We start from the raw sequence: 15,223 nt of genomic DNA, 5'->3' as shown, positions 1-15,223 counted from the left end.
AGAACAGCAAACAAGTAGATAAACTCTTTGAGAAGTTTCCTTTTTGTTGTTGTATCCCCACTGTCTACTATAGTGTCTTTGCAGTTTGTTATTTAGTCACTATTGATGAACTGAATTCAATCTGTAAAATGAGGAGATTGGATTAGATATGTCCTCTAAGGATTCTAGGTGCCAGACTCTATGTTCTCCAAGTCCTAAATTTCTCTAAGTCCTTGTTTGAAACTCTTCATTGGATTTCTATGGAAATTTTGCTTACTTTCTGATCTATTCTATATTTGCTTAGTTAACCAAGTTCATATATTGGGATACTTTCTATATGGGAGTTGGGTGGAAAATCGCACCATTAACTTTTAAAGACCCATTTCTTTTCATCTAGTTGACTAATCCTTGCTTTTCATCAATCCTCTACACCATCTACCTAGGTTCAGTTTTCGAACTGAGCTTAACCCTCTCTAACGAGACATAACTCCCTAATAGCTGCCTTGGATGTGCCAATTCTTTCACACTAAAAACACCCTCTCCATTTCATATAGCTCCACAGTAGTTGTCTTATCTCTTAGTTGGACATCTTCTACTTCCCTTTCTCCCATATCTTGATAATTTTGGACAACTAGATATTCATAATATAACCTGAAATCATTTCTCAATAATTAACACCTTCACATTGTTATAATATAGTCCTCATCACAGGGAATCAGAACCATCCAGATGCCACCATTCTCCATCTACCATTGATTGCTCCTATGTCATTCCAAAGACTTCCAATTCTCCTTTGAGTTTCATTCAATTAATATTTATCACTCAATCAAGACTCTAGTAGCTGTTCTGTACTGATTTCAAGGATACTCTATTTTCTCTTCTGTAATGAATTCAGTGTCTTGCTCAGTCTTTCTTCCCCAATGCTAGAAATTCCTTCGTAATTCCAAAGGAATTCGAAATTCCTTTAATCATCTCTTTAGTCATTCCTACCTCCTCTTCGGCTTTGCATACTCTAAGCAAACCTTCTGGCCATCAACTCTGAACTAGCTAAGCTCCATATCTTGACTCCTGGATGAATCATTTCCCTACTCTTTTCCTCCTCAATTCCAATATCCCCATATCCAATTATAGCAAATCTCCCTTGCCAAACTTCAGTCTTGGATTATTCATACATCTACTTCCTTTTCTCTTATTCAAGTACTACTGAATGAAGCTGTCAAAGTCACAAAATTATGTAACAAATTTGTAGCAGATCTAGTTAGCATAATCACAACTGGCCTTTCACGGTGGCAATGCAATACTTTTTACACTTCTCTTAGTGATTCAATATCCCACTTTTTTCACAGTAGCTCTTACAAGCCTTTTCACTCAACCTGCCTTTAAGCTTCCCCTTCCACTACCCTCTCAACTGAGAATCTTGCCTCATATTTCACTGAAAAAATAGACCATTTGTTGAGAATCTCTCTTATCCTTCATCTTACATCATTCAGATGACTTCTAATCTCTTACTTTATCCCTATCTCACACAAAGACATGGCCCTTCAACTTGCCTGTACATAAGGGATCCTGTTCCACATTGTCTTCCCAGAAGATTGCCCCTTCTATCTTTACTTTCTCACTAATCTTCAATGTTACATTGAAGATTGCATCTATACTGTCTATAAACACACCCATGTCATTTCTCCATCATCCTCAAAAGCTGTCTCTTGATCTTTCTGTAGATCCTTATTATATTATTTACATATTGGCGTCCACAACATGGGGCAAGGACTTTTGGTTATCCTGACTAGGACTTATTCTGAGCCCTTTACAGGAGCTAGACTGGATCATGGCAATTTGGCACCCGAACAGGGACTGACACAATCCTGATTCCAGTGGAAAAGACTTTCTGATGCAGAAATAACCGTGAGTAACAAGGAAACTTTGTTAAAGATTAAGTGAGTGTTCTAATAGACAAAAAAGGAACTTAACTTGCTAAGAGATAAACCAGCAATCTCTTATAGCTGAAGGTCTCCTCCTATCATAGCTAAACTCTTTAAAAAGGTGATCCACTTTTTTCCCCTAATTCTTTAAAGTCTGGCTTCCCATCCTATCAACAAATAACTCTCTCCATAGTTACCAATGATCTCTTAATTACCAAATCTAATGGTTCTTTCCCAGTCCTTATCCTCCTTAATCTTTTCTTTTTTCTTTTCTTTTTTTTTTTTTTTTTTTTTTTTGGCTGTGACAATTGGAGTTAAGTGACTTGCCCAGGGTCACAAAGCTAGGAAGTATTAAGTGTCTTGAGGCCACATTTGAATTCAGGTCCTCCTGATATTCTATCTACTGAGCCATCTAGCTGCCCCTATTCTTAATCTTTCTACAGTTTCTGACTCTTTTCTCTAGGTTTCTGTGTCACTGGTCTTTATTAGTTTTCTTCCTATCTGCCTGACAGCTTCTGCTCATGATTTCTATTGGATATTCATCCACATTACACAAACTGATTGTGGGTACATTCTAAGGATGCCTTGTCTTTCCTCTCTATCCTATTTCAGTTGATGATCCTCAAGTCCTCCTCACTCACTCTCCTCATATCCAAATCACTTGGTAAATTCTGTTGATTCTACCTTCAGGTCTTAAGACTCTAGCTATATAACCTGGTGGTTGGTGCTCTTGCCTCAAGTCTCTCCCCACTCCAATAGGGAGCTGCTCAGTACTTTCATTGATTTTCCTAAAGTGTAGGTCTGAGCAAATCATATCCCTAGGCATTAAACTCCAGTGGCTCTCACAATAGAATCAAATAAAAAGTTCTCCATTTGGCTGTATAACCTGATCCCTTCTTTCTTACCCTTCCAGCCTTCTTACACCTTATTCCCTTCCACATTCTCTGTAAATTCAGGGAAACTGGCCTCCTTGGTATACTAAGAAATCTCATCTCCTGATTCATGGAATTTTTAATTGCTATGTCCTTTGGAATTTTTTTGTTTCCTCATCTCTACCTCCTAGCTTGCCTGGCTTCCTGCAAATATCAGCTAATATCCAACCTTCTTCAAGAAACTATTCCCAAAGTTTTTCTGCCTTTTTTTTTAAATCTTAGTATCTTCTCTGAAAGATAATCTCTAATCTATATATATCGAGTTTGTACATAGATAGTGTCATGTTGTTTCTCCCATTTAAGACAGTGAGCTTCTTGAAAGCAGGGCCTGATTTTTGCCCTTGTTTGTATCCCTAGGATGTATTAGCAATCTATCCAACAAAGAGCAGATGTTTATTATATGCTTGCTAAGTGGACATAAATCTCCTCCTTGGCTATGTGCATTCCTTTATTGGCCTACTTTAATCTGTATCACTTAAAAATTGGGGTAGGAAACAAAACCAATGCAACCAAAATTACAAAAGAAGCAGAAAGCTGGTAATTTTTTTTTTTTTTCCTGAGGCAATTGGGGTTAAGTCACTTGCCTAGGGTGGTCACACAGCTAGGAAGTGTTAAATGTCTGAGGCCAATTTTGAATTCAGGTCCAGTGCTCTATTCACTACACCACCTAGCTGCCCCTAAAATTTTTCCTTATACTAACTGTAAATAATAATGATAAATGCCTCATTTCTAAAATATAGAGAGAACTGACTCAAATTTTTAAGAATGCAAGTCCTTCCCCAATTAACAAATGGTCATAGGATATGAACATTTTTCATATGAAAAAAATTGAAAAAATGAAAAATCCATTTCTAGTCATTTGAAAAAAATGTTCTAAATCATTACTGATGTAGAGAAATGCAAATTAAGACAACTCTGTATACCACTTCACACCTTTTAGATTGGCTAAGATGACAAGAAAAGATAATGATAAATGTTGAAGGGGATGTGAGAAAACTGGGACACTGATGCATTGTTGGTGGAGCTGTAAAATAATCCAACTACTGTGAAGAGCAAGTTGGAACTATGACCAAAAGAGCTATGAAACTATGCATACCCTTTAATCCAACAGTGTCATTACTGAATCTATCTCCCAAAGAGATAATAAAAGAGTAAAAAGGACCTACATGTGCAAAAATGTTTGCAGCAGCCCTTTTTGTGATGGTTAAGGAACTAGAAATTGAGTGAATGCTTGCCAACTGGGAAATGGCTAAATAAGTTATACATGAATGTAAGAGAATATTATTCTTCTATAAGAAATGATGAGGAAGCTGATTTTAGAAAAGCTTGGAAAGACGTTTACATGAATTGATATTAAGTGAAGTAAGCAGAACCAAGAGAACATTGTACATAGTGTTGTTTTTTTTAATCCACACAGAAGCTGCATACAATCCACATAAAATTATATGATGATCAACTGTGATGAAACTTAGCTCTTCTCAACAATGTAGTAATTCAAGGCAATTCTAATAGACTTAGGATGGAAAATACCATCTGCATTCAGAGACAGAAGCATGAAGACTGAATATGGATTGAAGCATAATTTGTTTACTTTTTTCCTTTCTCATTTTTTTTTCCCATTTGGTCTAACTTTTCTTGCATGAACGTATTTAATCTATATCAGATTATTGCTGCTTTGGAGAGGGGGGAAGGTAAGGGAAGAAGGGAGAAAAAAGATATGTGTGTGTATGTAAAAGGGAGGCAGTGTATGTGTGTATATGTACATATCAACATATGAATGCATAAATATATCCTTTCTTAACTATAGCCTGCTTAGGGGAAGTGTGTGTGGGGGGGAACAAAAAATTTAAAAGTGCCTCAGAGAACAAAAGAACAATTTACAAGGAAGTAAAGAAAAATGGACATTCATGAATATAATTTCTTTTACTTATATACTTTTTAAAAATTTAAATAAAATAAAACATTAAAAAAAGGGGGGAAATTACAACACAATCTTATAAAAATTAATGTTGAAAACCATTTTTACATGTATTTGAAAAATTTTTAAAAATTGGGGTAGATAAGTATAAGAAGGTAAGAAGTATAAGAAAATTGGGGAAAAGAAAATGGTATCCAATACCTAATCCTTTTTTTATGCCAATCCCAAACCATCTCTTTTACATACACATATTCTTATCTGAGGACACTTTTTCTGATTTCTTAAAAAATAAAAAATAAAAATAATTTAAGTAGGGGCAAATTTCTTACTTACCCATCTTCATTTTCTTCCATATTATTATAGATTCAGTAGACTTCTTTTAATCTACAACCTAGAAAGAAATAAAATCTGTAAGTTTGAGCTGATATAATTCAACAAAAAAAGATTAATTCTATATGTTTTTATTTTCCAGAATAAAAAAAAAATAATTTCAGTCTCACAATATAAAGTTGAATTAACCCTTCCACCTATCATCAAAAGTAGTACTCTGAGATAAAACAATGGATTTAACACAAGTCAAGAGCTTTTATGGAATTTAAGTCAACATCCATCTTTGGAATTCCCCTCTGAAGACAGAGCAACCTTTACGGATTAAAGATTTATTTATAGGATCATGGATTTAGATATAGCTCCTGGAACCTTCAAGATTATGTAATCCAACCTCATTCTACAAATGAGAAAAAAATGAAGTCCTAAAAGTTTAGCTATTTGCTCAAGTCAAAAGACATAGCTATGTGGCAGAGCTGACCCCAGATTCTTTTTTATTGTATCCAGTGCTCACATTACCATGAATAAAAAGCGCCTCTACATTTGTTGTACAACATCTCAAAAGCAGTTCACTATTTCATTTCTTGAATTTTGTGGCAGTCGGGGAAAAAAAAGCTATTTTAAAAACATCACACTTCTCGCTGGCTAAACAGATTTGGCAAAATTAATTCATGTTCAAGCAAAAGGCAATATTAACTCTATCTTTGGGGCTCTTTTGACCATTTTTTAAAAAAATCAATGCTGTCCAGATATGACCAAGAGGGACTTGTAATGTCAATTTTAGATAAAAAGCATATTAGATGGAAATAGATTGGTCAAAAATATTCTAATGTATATATAAATTGGCAAGCAATAGTATTTCAAGCTTTCAACACTTTCCAAGTCAAGATTCAGCAAAAATTGGGGCTGAAAGAGACAACTAAAATTGTACTGCTTAATTCAACTAAATTACCACAAATTCAAATTAGAAGTACTAAGTTCATATAGTAAATGGACTCAAGATATAAAATGAAGGAATGTCCCAGTGCCAAGGATACTGGCTTCTTAGCGGGCTACTAACTTGCTATGTGACCCCGGGCAAGACAATTTCTGTGGCTTCAGTTTACTTATATATAATGTGCTTTCACATTATATATAAATAAACTTAAGAGATTAGATGATATCTAAGGTCCCAGAAAAAGCTAACATTTAAAATATTCCAAAGTTCTACTTTAAAATTCTGGCTAAGAGGAAACTGAAAGTCCCATCTTATTCTAAATTTTTTTTTTTTTGGGGGGGGGAACAAAGACTTTAAGAACAAATCTTTTATGTCAAAATGTGGTAAATTTTAAGCCTGTATGGACCTAAAATGGTAACATCTCTGACAAATAACTATTCTTAATATCCAATCATACAAATAAATCAGAAGTCTTTGAAGTTAGTATGTCAGTTTAAATGTATTTTTGATTAAAAACAAATTTATAATATTAAAAAATATTCTTAATACAGGCCTCACAATGATATTTAAACTACTAAAACAGATACTGATAATTTGGAGATACTAGGAAAGGGGGAAATTTATGCAGATTAGGAAATGAATGGGGAAGAGAGACAACTACAATCTTGACCTAAGCTTGATTTTTCCTTGTAAACAAATGAGAAACACATATAGGAGAGAGATTTCATTGTTTCATAAATACACAACTTGCCAAATGTCATTCCATCACTTTTCACCGATAATAAATTCACTAGCAGCCAGTCACAGAATATAAGTTTACTCCCAAGTGAAACTTTCTTGCTGGTTACCTCAACTATCAAGCTTGTCATCTGTTCACTGCATGTAGTCATTTTCAAGGTATGAACAGGTTAAAAAATTCACTCAGGAAATATTTATACAACTTATATTCATTATGACCAAACAATGAAAGTTGTAATCACATGAGTGTATGGCCAAAGGCACAGAATGAAATTTCCCTTCTTCAGAAATTCCTCCTATATAAATCTAATCAAATAAGGAAAACTGAGTCTGGCATAACTGACAGTATGGATCTACATTTCATACAAACCAGGTTATATCAAACTCTTTAAGATAATATAAAAAAATGATTATAAATTCATTGTGGGCATGTAAGGAAGTTAATGGTATGTATTTTCAAAAAATTCTGGATACATGCCAACCAGGAAAATGTTAGAAAGTTAGAAAGACACTATGATGAATGAAAAGGGCACTAGATATTTGGATTAGAAGACTTGGATTTGAGTTCTGGCTCTTTACACTTACTAATTTCCTAATCCCTCTAAGTCTGAGTGTCCTCATTTGTAAAGGAGATATTACTTTATAATAATGATAGCTCACAGTTTCATAATACTTTAACAATTTATATTTAGCACACTAACTCAGATATTATTATAATGAATTGCAAGTTTTTCAACATAGTTCTTATGCTATATTTTTCAGAATGGCAGTCTTAATGTTACCTCATATAATTAGGTTAGATTGGAAGATTCTAAATTCCCTTCTAGTTCTAAAGTCCTATGATTTTGATATTATGCCTTCTTAGGCAGAATGGTTCTACCTCAACCATGTAGTATTTTCAAATAAGGGTGAGTTTAGAGTAAAGAATTTTGAGACTTGGAAAGCTTTCAAATCCATCTTTTTCTGCCCTAAGAATCTACAACACTTAAGCAATTAAGTATTAATTACATGCAAATACTTGTACGCCAGATATTATATGCTAAATACTTGGAATTCAAGTATTCCCACAAGGAACAATACGGGAAACAACATGAATACAATATAAATATATACAATACACATACAAATCAAATACATGGTAACCTTGAAAGAGAAAATGCTAACAATTTGGAGAGGAGAAAATGAGGGACCGTCTGCATCATGGTTCTTGAACTAAGTCTTGAAAGAAACCTGGGATTCCAGGAGGTAGAAATATTCCAGGATTCTAGGAGCATACCAGGCAAGGAAGACAATCAATGAAAAGTACAGAGAAGGGAGACAGAGCATCCATCATGTGAGGAACAGTAAATAATGCAGGATAGGTGGACCACAGAGAACATGGAAGTAATATATAAATTGATTCAGGTTGAAAAGAGCTTTAAAATGCCATTCTATATTTGATTCTACAAGTAATAGGGATCCACTGAAATTTGAGGAGAGGGGCCACCAATGCTTTAGGAGAATCACCTTGGGAGAGAGAGAACAATTGAAAAGATTAATGCAAAAATAAAGGCATAAAGTGATTAGGGCCTGAATTAGGATAGTAGTTGATAGGATAGAGCTGGAAATAAGAACTGGCAAATGATTGAATATGTGGGATAAATCAGAGTGAAGAGTCAAAGATGAAACAACCACAAGATTTAACAGTTAGTAATACTCAACAGAAACCGAACATCTTTTGAACTATCCATTTATTTTGACCTGGTCTCATTCAGAAGAATTTATAATAAAGTGATATTAGGATTAGTTTATAAGCATATGTACACATACATACACATACACACATACATGTTTATATCTATATATAGTCTATTGGAACAGCTAGATGGTGCAATATATTGAGCACAAGGCCTGGAATCAGGAGGATCTTAGTTTGAATCTTGTCTTAAGACACCTGCTACTGTGGCACCCTGAACAAGTTACTTAACTCCTATTTGCCTCAGTTCAACTGTAAAATGGATTGGAGAAGGAAATGGCAAACCATTCTAGTATCTTTGCCAAGAAAACACCATGGATAAAATCCATGGGATCACAGCGAGTCAGATATGACTGAACAACAAATTTTTAGGAGACAGCTAGGTGGCTTGATGGATAGAGCTCTGGGCTTGGAAACAGGAAGACCTGAGATCAAATTCAGTCTCAGACACTTGCCAGTTACGTGACTGTGAGCACCTTGTCATTTAATCTGTCTTAATGGGAAGGAAATGGCACTCCAGTATCTATGCCAAGAAAAATGCATGGACAGTAGAGGCATGCTATAGTCTCTGTTGTCATTCAGAGTCAAACATTACTAAACAACAAATGAGTAGTCAGAACTCTCCAGAGAAGCTGTACATGTTCCTTTTTGTACTACTATAGAACAGAAAACCCTATCCTCCATCCCACTAGATTCACAGCTTTTAGGGCAGCTAGGTGGTGCAGTGGATAAAGTACCAGTCCTGAAGTCAGGAGGACCTGATTCACAGCTTTTGAACCAGAGGCTTTTAGATAATAAGGTTTGGATGCATTGGTTGGGCAAGAATCATATAAGCATTATATTTAAGTCATGTTACTATAAAGCCAAGGGAGAAAAAAAATCTCAAAAATAAATTCTAAAGCTAACCATCTATTCTCAAAAATTCAGTTTTTACTTATCTGGTTATCCACCCAAGGACCACAATGTTGCTAGCTGAGAGAACATCAGATTCCAATCCTGGCAAAGAGTATGTGCTAAATAAACGATTCTGGACTAGGCCTTTGAACTCTTAAGTCCTAAATTTGTTCTCTGTAATACAATCTCACATATAGATGTCTTCAATAAATGCTTGTTGAAGACAATTCTCAGATGAAGAAATTGAAACTATATCCACTCACATGAAAGAGTGTTCCAAATCACTACTGACCAGAGAAATGCAAATTAAGACAACTCTGAGATACCACTACACACCTGTCAGATTGGCTAAGATGACAGGAACAAATAATGATGAATGTTGGAGGGGATGTGGGAAAACTGGGACACTGATACATTGCTGGTGGAGTTGCGAAAGAATCCAGCCATTCTGGAGAGCAATCTGGAATTATGTCCAAAAAGTTATCAAACTGTGCATACCCTTTGACCCAGCAGCGCTACTACTGGGCTTATATCCCAAAGAAATACTAAAGAGCGGAAAGAGACATATATGTGCCAAAATGTTTGTGGCAGCTCTTTTTGTTGTAGCTAGAAACTGGAAGATGAATGGATGTCCATCAGTTGGAGAATGGTTGGGTAAATTATGGTATATGAAGGTTATGGAATATTATTGCTCTGTAAGAAATGACCAGCAGGAGGAATACAGAGAGGCCTGGAGAGACTTGCATGAACTGATGCTGAGTGAAATGAGCAGAACCAGAAGATCACTATACACTTCAACAACAATACTGTATGAGGATGTATTCTGATGGAAGTGGAAATCTTCAACATAAAGAAAAGCCAACTCACTTCCAGTTGATCAATGATGGACAGAGGTAGCTACACCCAGAGAAGAAACACTGGGAAGTGAATGTAAATTGTTAGCACTAATATCTGTCTGCCCAGGTTGCATGTACCTTCGGAATCTAATGTTTATTGTGCAACAAGAAAATGATATTCACATACATGTATTGTATCTAGACTATATTGTAACACATGTAAAATGTATGGGATTGCCTGTCATCGGGGGGAGGGAATAGAGGGAGGGAGAGATAATTTGGAAAAATGAATACAAGGGATAATATTATAAAAAATATATATATAATAAAAAATTATTAATTAAAAAAAAATAAATACTTGTTGATTCAATAAATTTATAAGATTCCTTTAAGCTCTTAACATCCCATGATTTTACATAGTACTGAGAAGCTAATAAAAGTAAAAGGAATTTTAGGATAGGAAAATTTCCTGAAACCAGGAAAAAGGTAAAGGTAAGTATAACAATGAAAATATAAATTATCAAGGTCCAAATAGCAGTGATGGGTAATTGATAATACTGTGGGAATAGCTGAGGAAGTTTATAACTCTATATTATTTCATTCACCATTTCCTCTTTTATCCATTCCTTTTCTTCTACTTTTTTTTTCTTATTTGTCTGTGCCTTAGACTTTCTAGTGGCACCCACTGACAATGCTGTGTCAAAGGTGAAAAAAAAAATTTAAAAATTCCTTTTTAAAACACCATTTAATTCAGAATAATTTTAAAATGCTATCATAATCAAAAGCAGGTTAAGGTAGCCATCTGGAGTTAGAAGGCCCTCATATTCCAAAGATAATTGGTATCAGAGAAAGTTTACTTTAAATATACTTGGAACAGGGTTCATTTCATTATAGTTTTAACATCGCAAAAAAGGAAACTCTTCCCTTTGTGCTGACTTTCATAGTATCAGAAGATGGTTGCCAAAAAAAAACAAAACAAACAAAAAAAAAAAACCAAAAAACTTTGTTTCTTCCTTTTTTTCTTTCTTTTTTTAAAAGCAGTAAGACAAAATTTTTTTTGTTCAAAATTTTCTGTCCCCTACTCAATAAGTTGTGAAAATCAAAACCTATTTCAAATATGTATAGTCATACAAAACAAATTTCCACATTAGCCATGTTTCACACTTTCCTGACCAAAAACAAAGGAAAAGAAGGAATAAATATGCTTTTAACTTACATTCAGAGTCCATCAACTCTGTGTATATGATTAGCATTTTTCATCACGAATCCTTTGGAACTTAAGTGCTATGTAGATCAGTTACTGTTTCAAAGTTGATTATCTACTACCAGTAATGAGTATATGATTGTTCTGATTATGCTCAATTCACTTTGTATTAGTTCATAGAGTCAATCCTCAGGTTTTTCTGAAACCAACCCCCTTCACCATTTCTTATAGCATAATAGCATGTCATCACATTCATGTGCCATATTCTGTTTCAGTCATTTCCAAATTGATACAGTCTCTAATCCTTTGCCACCATTAAGAACTGCTACATCAAAGGATATAGATAATTCTTAAAGAAATTGAAACTATTTCTAGACATATGAAAAAATGCTCCAAGTCATTATTAATCAGAGAAATGCAAATTAAGATAACTCCCAGATACCACTACACACCTGTCAGATTGGCTAAAATGACAGTGAAAGATAATGCGGAATGTAGGAGGGGATGTGAGAAAACTGGGACACTGATACATTGTTGGTGGAATTGTGAATACATCCAGCTATTCTGGAGAGCAATTTGGAACTATGCTCAAAAAGTTATCAAACTGTGCATACTCTTTGACTAGCAGTGTTAATACTGGCTTATTATATCCCAAAGAGATCTTAAAGAAGGGAAAGGGACCTGTATATGCAAGAATTTGTGGCAGCCCTCTTTGTAGTGGCCAGAAACTGGAAACTGAGTGGATGCCCATCAATTGGAGAATGGCTGAATAAATTGTGGTATATGAATATTATGGAATATTATTGTTCTGTAAGAAATGACCAGCAGGATGATTTCAGAAAGGCCTGGAGGGACTTACATGACATGAACTGATTCTGAGTGAAATGAGCAGGACCAGAAGATCATTATATTCCAATAACAATACTATGTGATGATCAATTCTGATGGACGTGGCCCTCTTCAACAATGAGATGAACCAAATCAGTTCCAATAGAGCAGTAATGAACTGAACCAGCTACATTCAGGGAAAGAACTCTGGGAAATGAGTATGAACCACTACATTCCCAATCCCTCTATTTTTGTCCGCCTGCATTTTTTATTTCCTTCACAGATTAATTGTACACTATTTCAAAGTCTAATTCGTTTTGTACAGCAAAACAACTGTATGGACATGTATACATATATTGTATTTAACTTATACTTTAACATTTTTAACATGTATTGGTCAACCTGCCATCTGGGGGGAGGGGTGGGGGAAGGAGGAGAAAAGTTGGAACAAGAGGTTTTGCAATTGTCAATGTTGAAAAATTACCCATGCATATATCTTGGAAATAAAAAGCTATAATTAAAAAAAAAATGAAGAACTGCTACAAATAGTTTTGTACATATATGAGTTTGTTACTTCTTTCTTAATCTCATTGGGGTATAAAAGTTTAATTTTCCCAAAGATCTCTTTTAATTCTTTGTTATTAAAATCATTCTTTTGAAAATAATGTTAATGTAGGGGAATATTATGCTAGTGTTAGGGGAAGGAAGTTAATGGGCTTTATAAACATTTTCCTAGAGTATTTCCTATTTTGAAAATATTTGCTTTCCAACTAATAGAGAATATTCCATGGTGTAGCGCTAGAGTGTTAGCTAGCTCTAATCAGAATCAGTAAAACCTATATTCAAATCATGTATTTTTCCTAACAGATTCAGAGGGAAACACATTCTAATTGTATGACCACTGAGCAAATCACAAATGTCTATCCCAAGTAATTTTATAATACTATGTAAATTGCTTAAAAAGTTGAAGATTTTCATTGGTAGAAAATATTTGTTCACTTGGGAGTATGCTATGCTAATGAAATATAAGCCCCACCCAAAAAATGTAAATTTTTAATTAAAATTCTTAATTAAAAAAAAATCAGTAGAAAATTGAATCAAACAAGTCTTCTATGATCATAAGGAGAATTATCTTGCATTCATAAAAATTTAGTAAATCTGTTTTCTGATTCTTCCCAATCGACTCTTGTATTTATTTCATTTTTCTGGGAATATATGGTCATAGTAAAATAAGAGTTCACGAACTTTTCATAATTTATCAGATACCAAGTTAAAAGATCTGGTTAATTTTATCTTCCAAAATTAAGCAATTATGGTTATACTTCATGCCCCAAGGAAGCTTGTGTTAATACAGTCAGTCTTAACTAGCATTTATCAATAACATTACTTACACCTGCTTAGTTATTTTTTTCCAGATGTGTCCAACTCTTCATGACCCCATTTAGGGTTTTCTTGGCAAAAATACTGAAGTGGTTTGCTGTTTCCTTCTCTAGTTCATTTTATAAATGAGGAAACAGACAAACTGATTAAATAACTTACCTAGGTCACAATTAATTAATTTTTACAAAAATTTATTATAGCTTTTTATTTACAAGATATGTGCACAGGTAATTTTTCAGCATGGACAACTGCAAAACCTCTTGTTCCAACTTTTCCCCTCCTTCCCTCCACCCCTTCCCCCAGATAGCAGGTGGACCGATACATGTTAAATATGTTAAAAGTATAAGTTAAATACAATATATTTATACATGTCCAAACAGCTATTTTGCTGTACAAAAAGAATAAGACTTTGAAACAGTGTACAATTAGCCTGTGAAGAAAATAAAAAATGCAGGCGGACAAAAATAGAGGGAATGGGAAATCTATGTAGTGGTTCATAGTCATCTCCCAGAGTTCTTTCACTGGGTGTAGCTGGTTCGGTTCTTTACTGCTCTATTGGAACTGATTTGGTTCATCTCATTGTTGAAGAGGGCCACATCCATCAGAATTGATCATCATATAGTATTGTTGTTGAAGCATATAGTGATCTCCTGGTCCTGCACAGCTAGTTTTGAATTCAGATTTGAACTCAGGAAAATGAGTCTCTCTCATTCCAGGCACTCTATTTATTGCACCATTTAGCTCTCTATGCAAGATAAGATTTGACCACAATTCTAGATTTTTTAACAATATGAATACCATTTCCTTTCCTTTCCTCTAGTCATTTCTGGATTACTAGAATAATTGTTCTTTTTTTCACAATTATTTGCACTTTTGTACAAGGTCCTCATTCTAAATGCTATCAGTGAAAAGGAATGGGAAAAGGTACTAGGTAAAAAGAAATAGAAATATCAATGTGAAATATTTTCACAAATATATAAAAGTTGCTAAAACTCTGATCCCTTTATCTATAACCAATACTAACCACTTTTCTTTGGCCTTGTTTAACATGAACTTTGTCTTTTATGTGAATGGGCTTAGAATAGTGATAAAGATATAAATTCTGGAGTACCACATGAAAACCAAAAAACAAATCATTTTTTGGAACTTTTTTGAAATGCAAGAGCTGCTTAGGTAGCATTTACAAACGTGCGCTGAGGCACTTGGGGTTAAGTGACTTGCCCAAGATCACACAGATGGGAAGTATTAAGTGTCTTGAGGCCAGATTGAACTCAGGTCCTCCTGACTTCAGGGCTGGTGCTCTATCCACTTTACCACCTAGCTGCCCCTTTGATGGATCATTTTTTTAAAAAACTATCCAAAAAAAAAAAAAAAAGACTAACATCAGCTCAAAAATAAAAGTCCATATAAAAATTCTTTCATATTATAATGGGGAAGAAGACTACATTTCTGTATTATCACTTAGTTTTTTTTAATAAAAGGATATTAAAAAAATAAATTCCAACATTCTTTGGGGTTTAGATATATATACATTTGGTTCATCCAATAATTTTCTTTAAAGTTTTAAAGCTCATCTGAAATGTAATTGAAACA

At 34.2% G+C, this 15,223-nt stretch overlaps 1 protein-coding gene across 2 annotated transcripts in view; it reads right to left on the bottom strand.

Moving 5' to 3' along the window:
* Window positions 1–15,223, bottom strand: part of MED20 (mediator complex subunit 20) — a 123,439-nt gene that overhangs the window by 50,092 nt on the left and 58,124 nt on the right. For both annotated transcript variants that reach the window (XM_074310947.1, XM_074310951.1), the window contains one exon: window positions 5,085–5,142. In XM_074310947.1, coding sequence (XP_074167048.1) covers window positions 5,131–5,142 — 12 coding nt within the window. In that variant the 3' untranslated portion in view covers window positions 5,085–5,130. The remainder of the gene's footprint in view (window positions 1–5,084; window positions 5,143–15,223) is intronic.

Source organism: Sminthopsis crassicaudata, chromosome 4, assembly GCF_048593235.1.
Source record: "Sminthopsis crassicaudata isolate SCR6 chromosome 4, ASM4859323v1, whole genome shotgun sequence".
NCBI lineage: Eukaryota > Metazoa > Chordata > Mammalia > Dasyuromorphia > Dasyuridae > Sminthopsis > Sminthopsis crassicaudata.
This window is presented reverse-complemented; position numbering and strand designations above follow the sequence as displayed.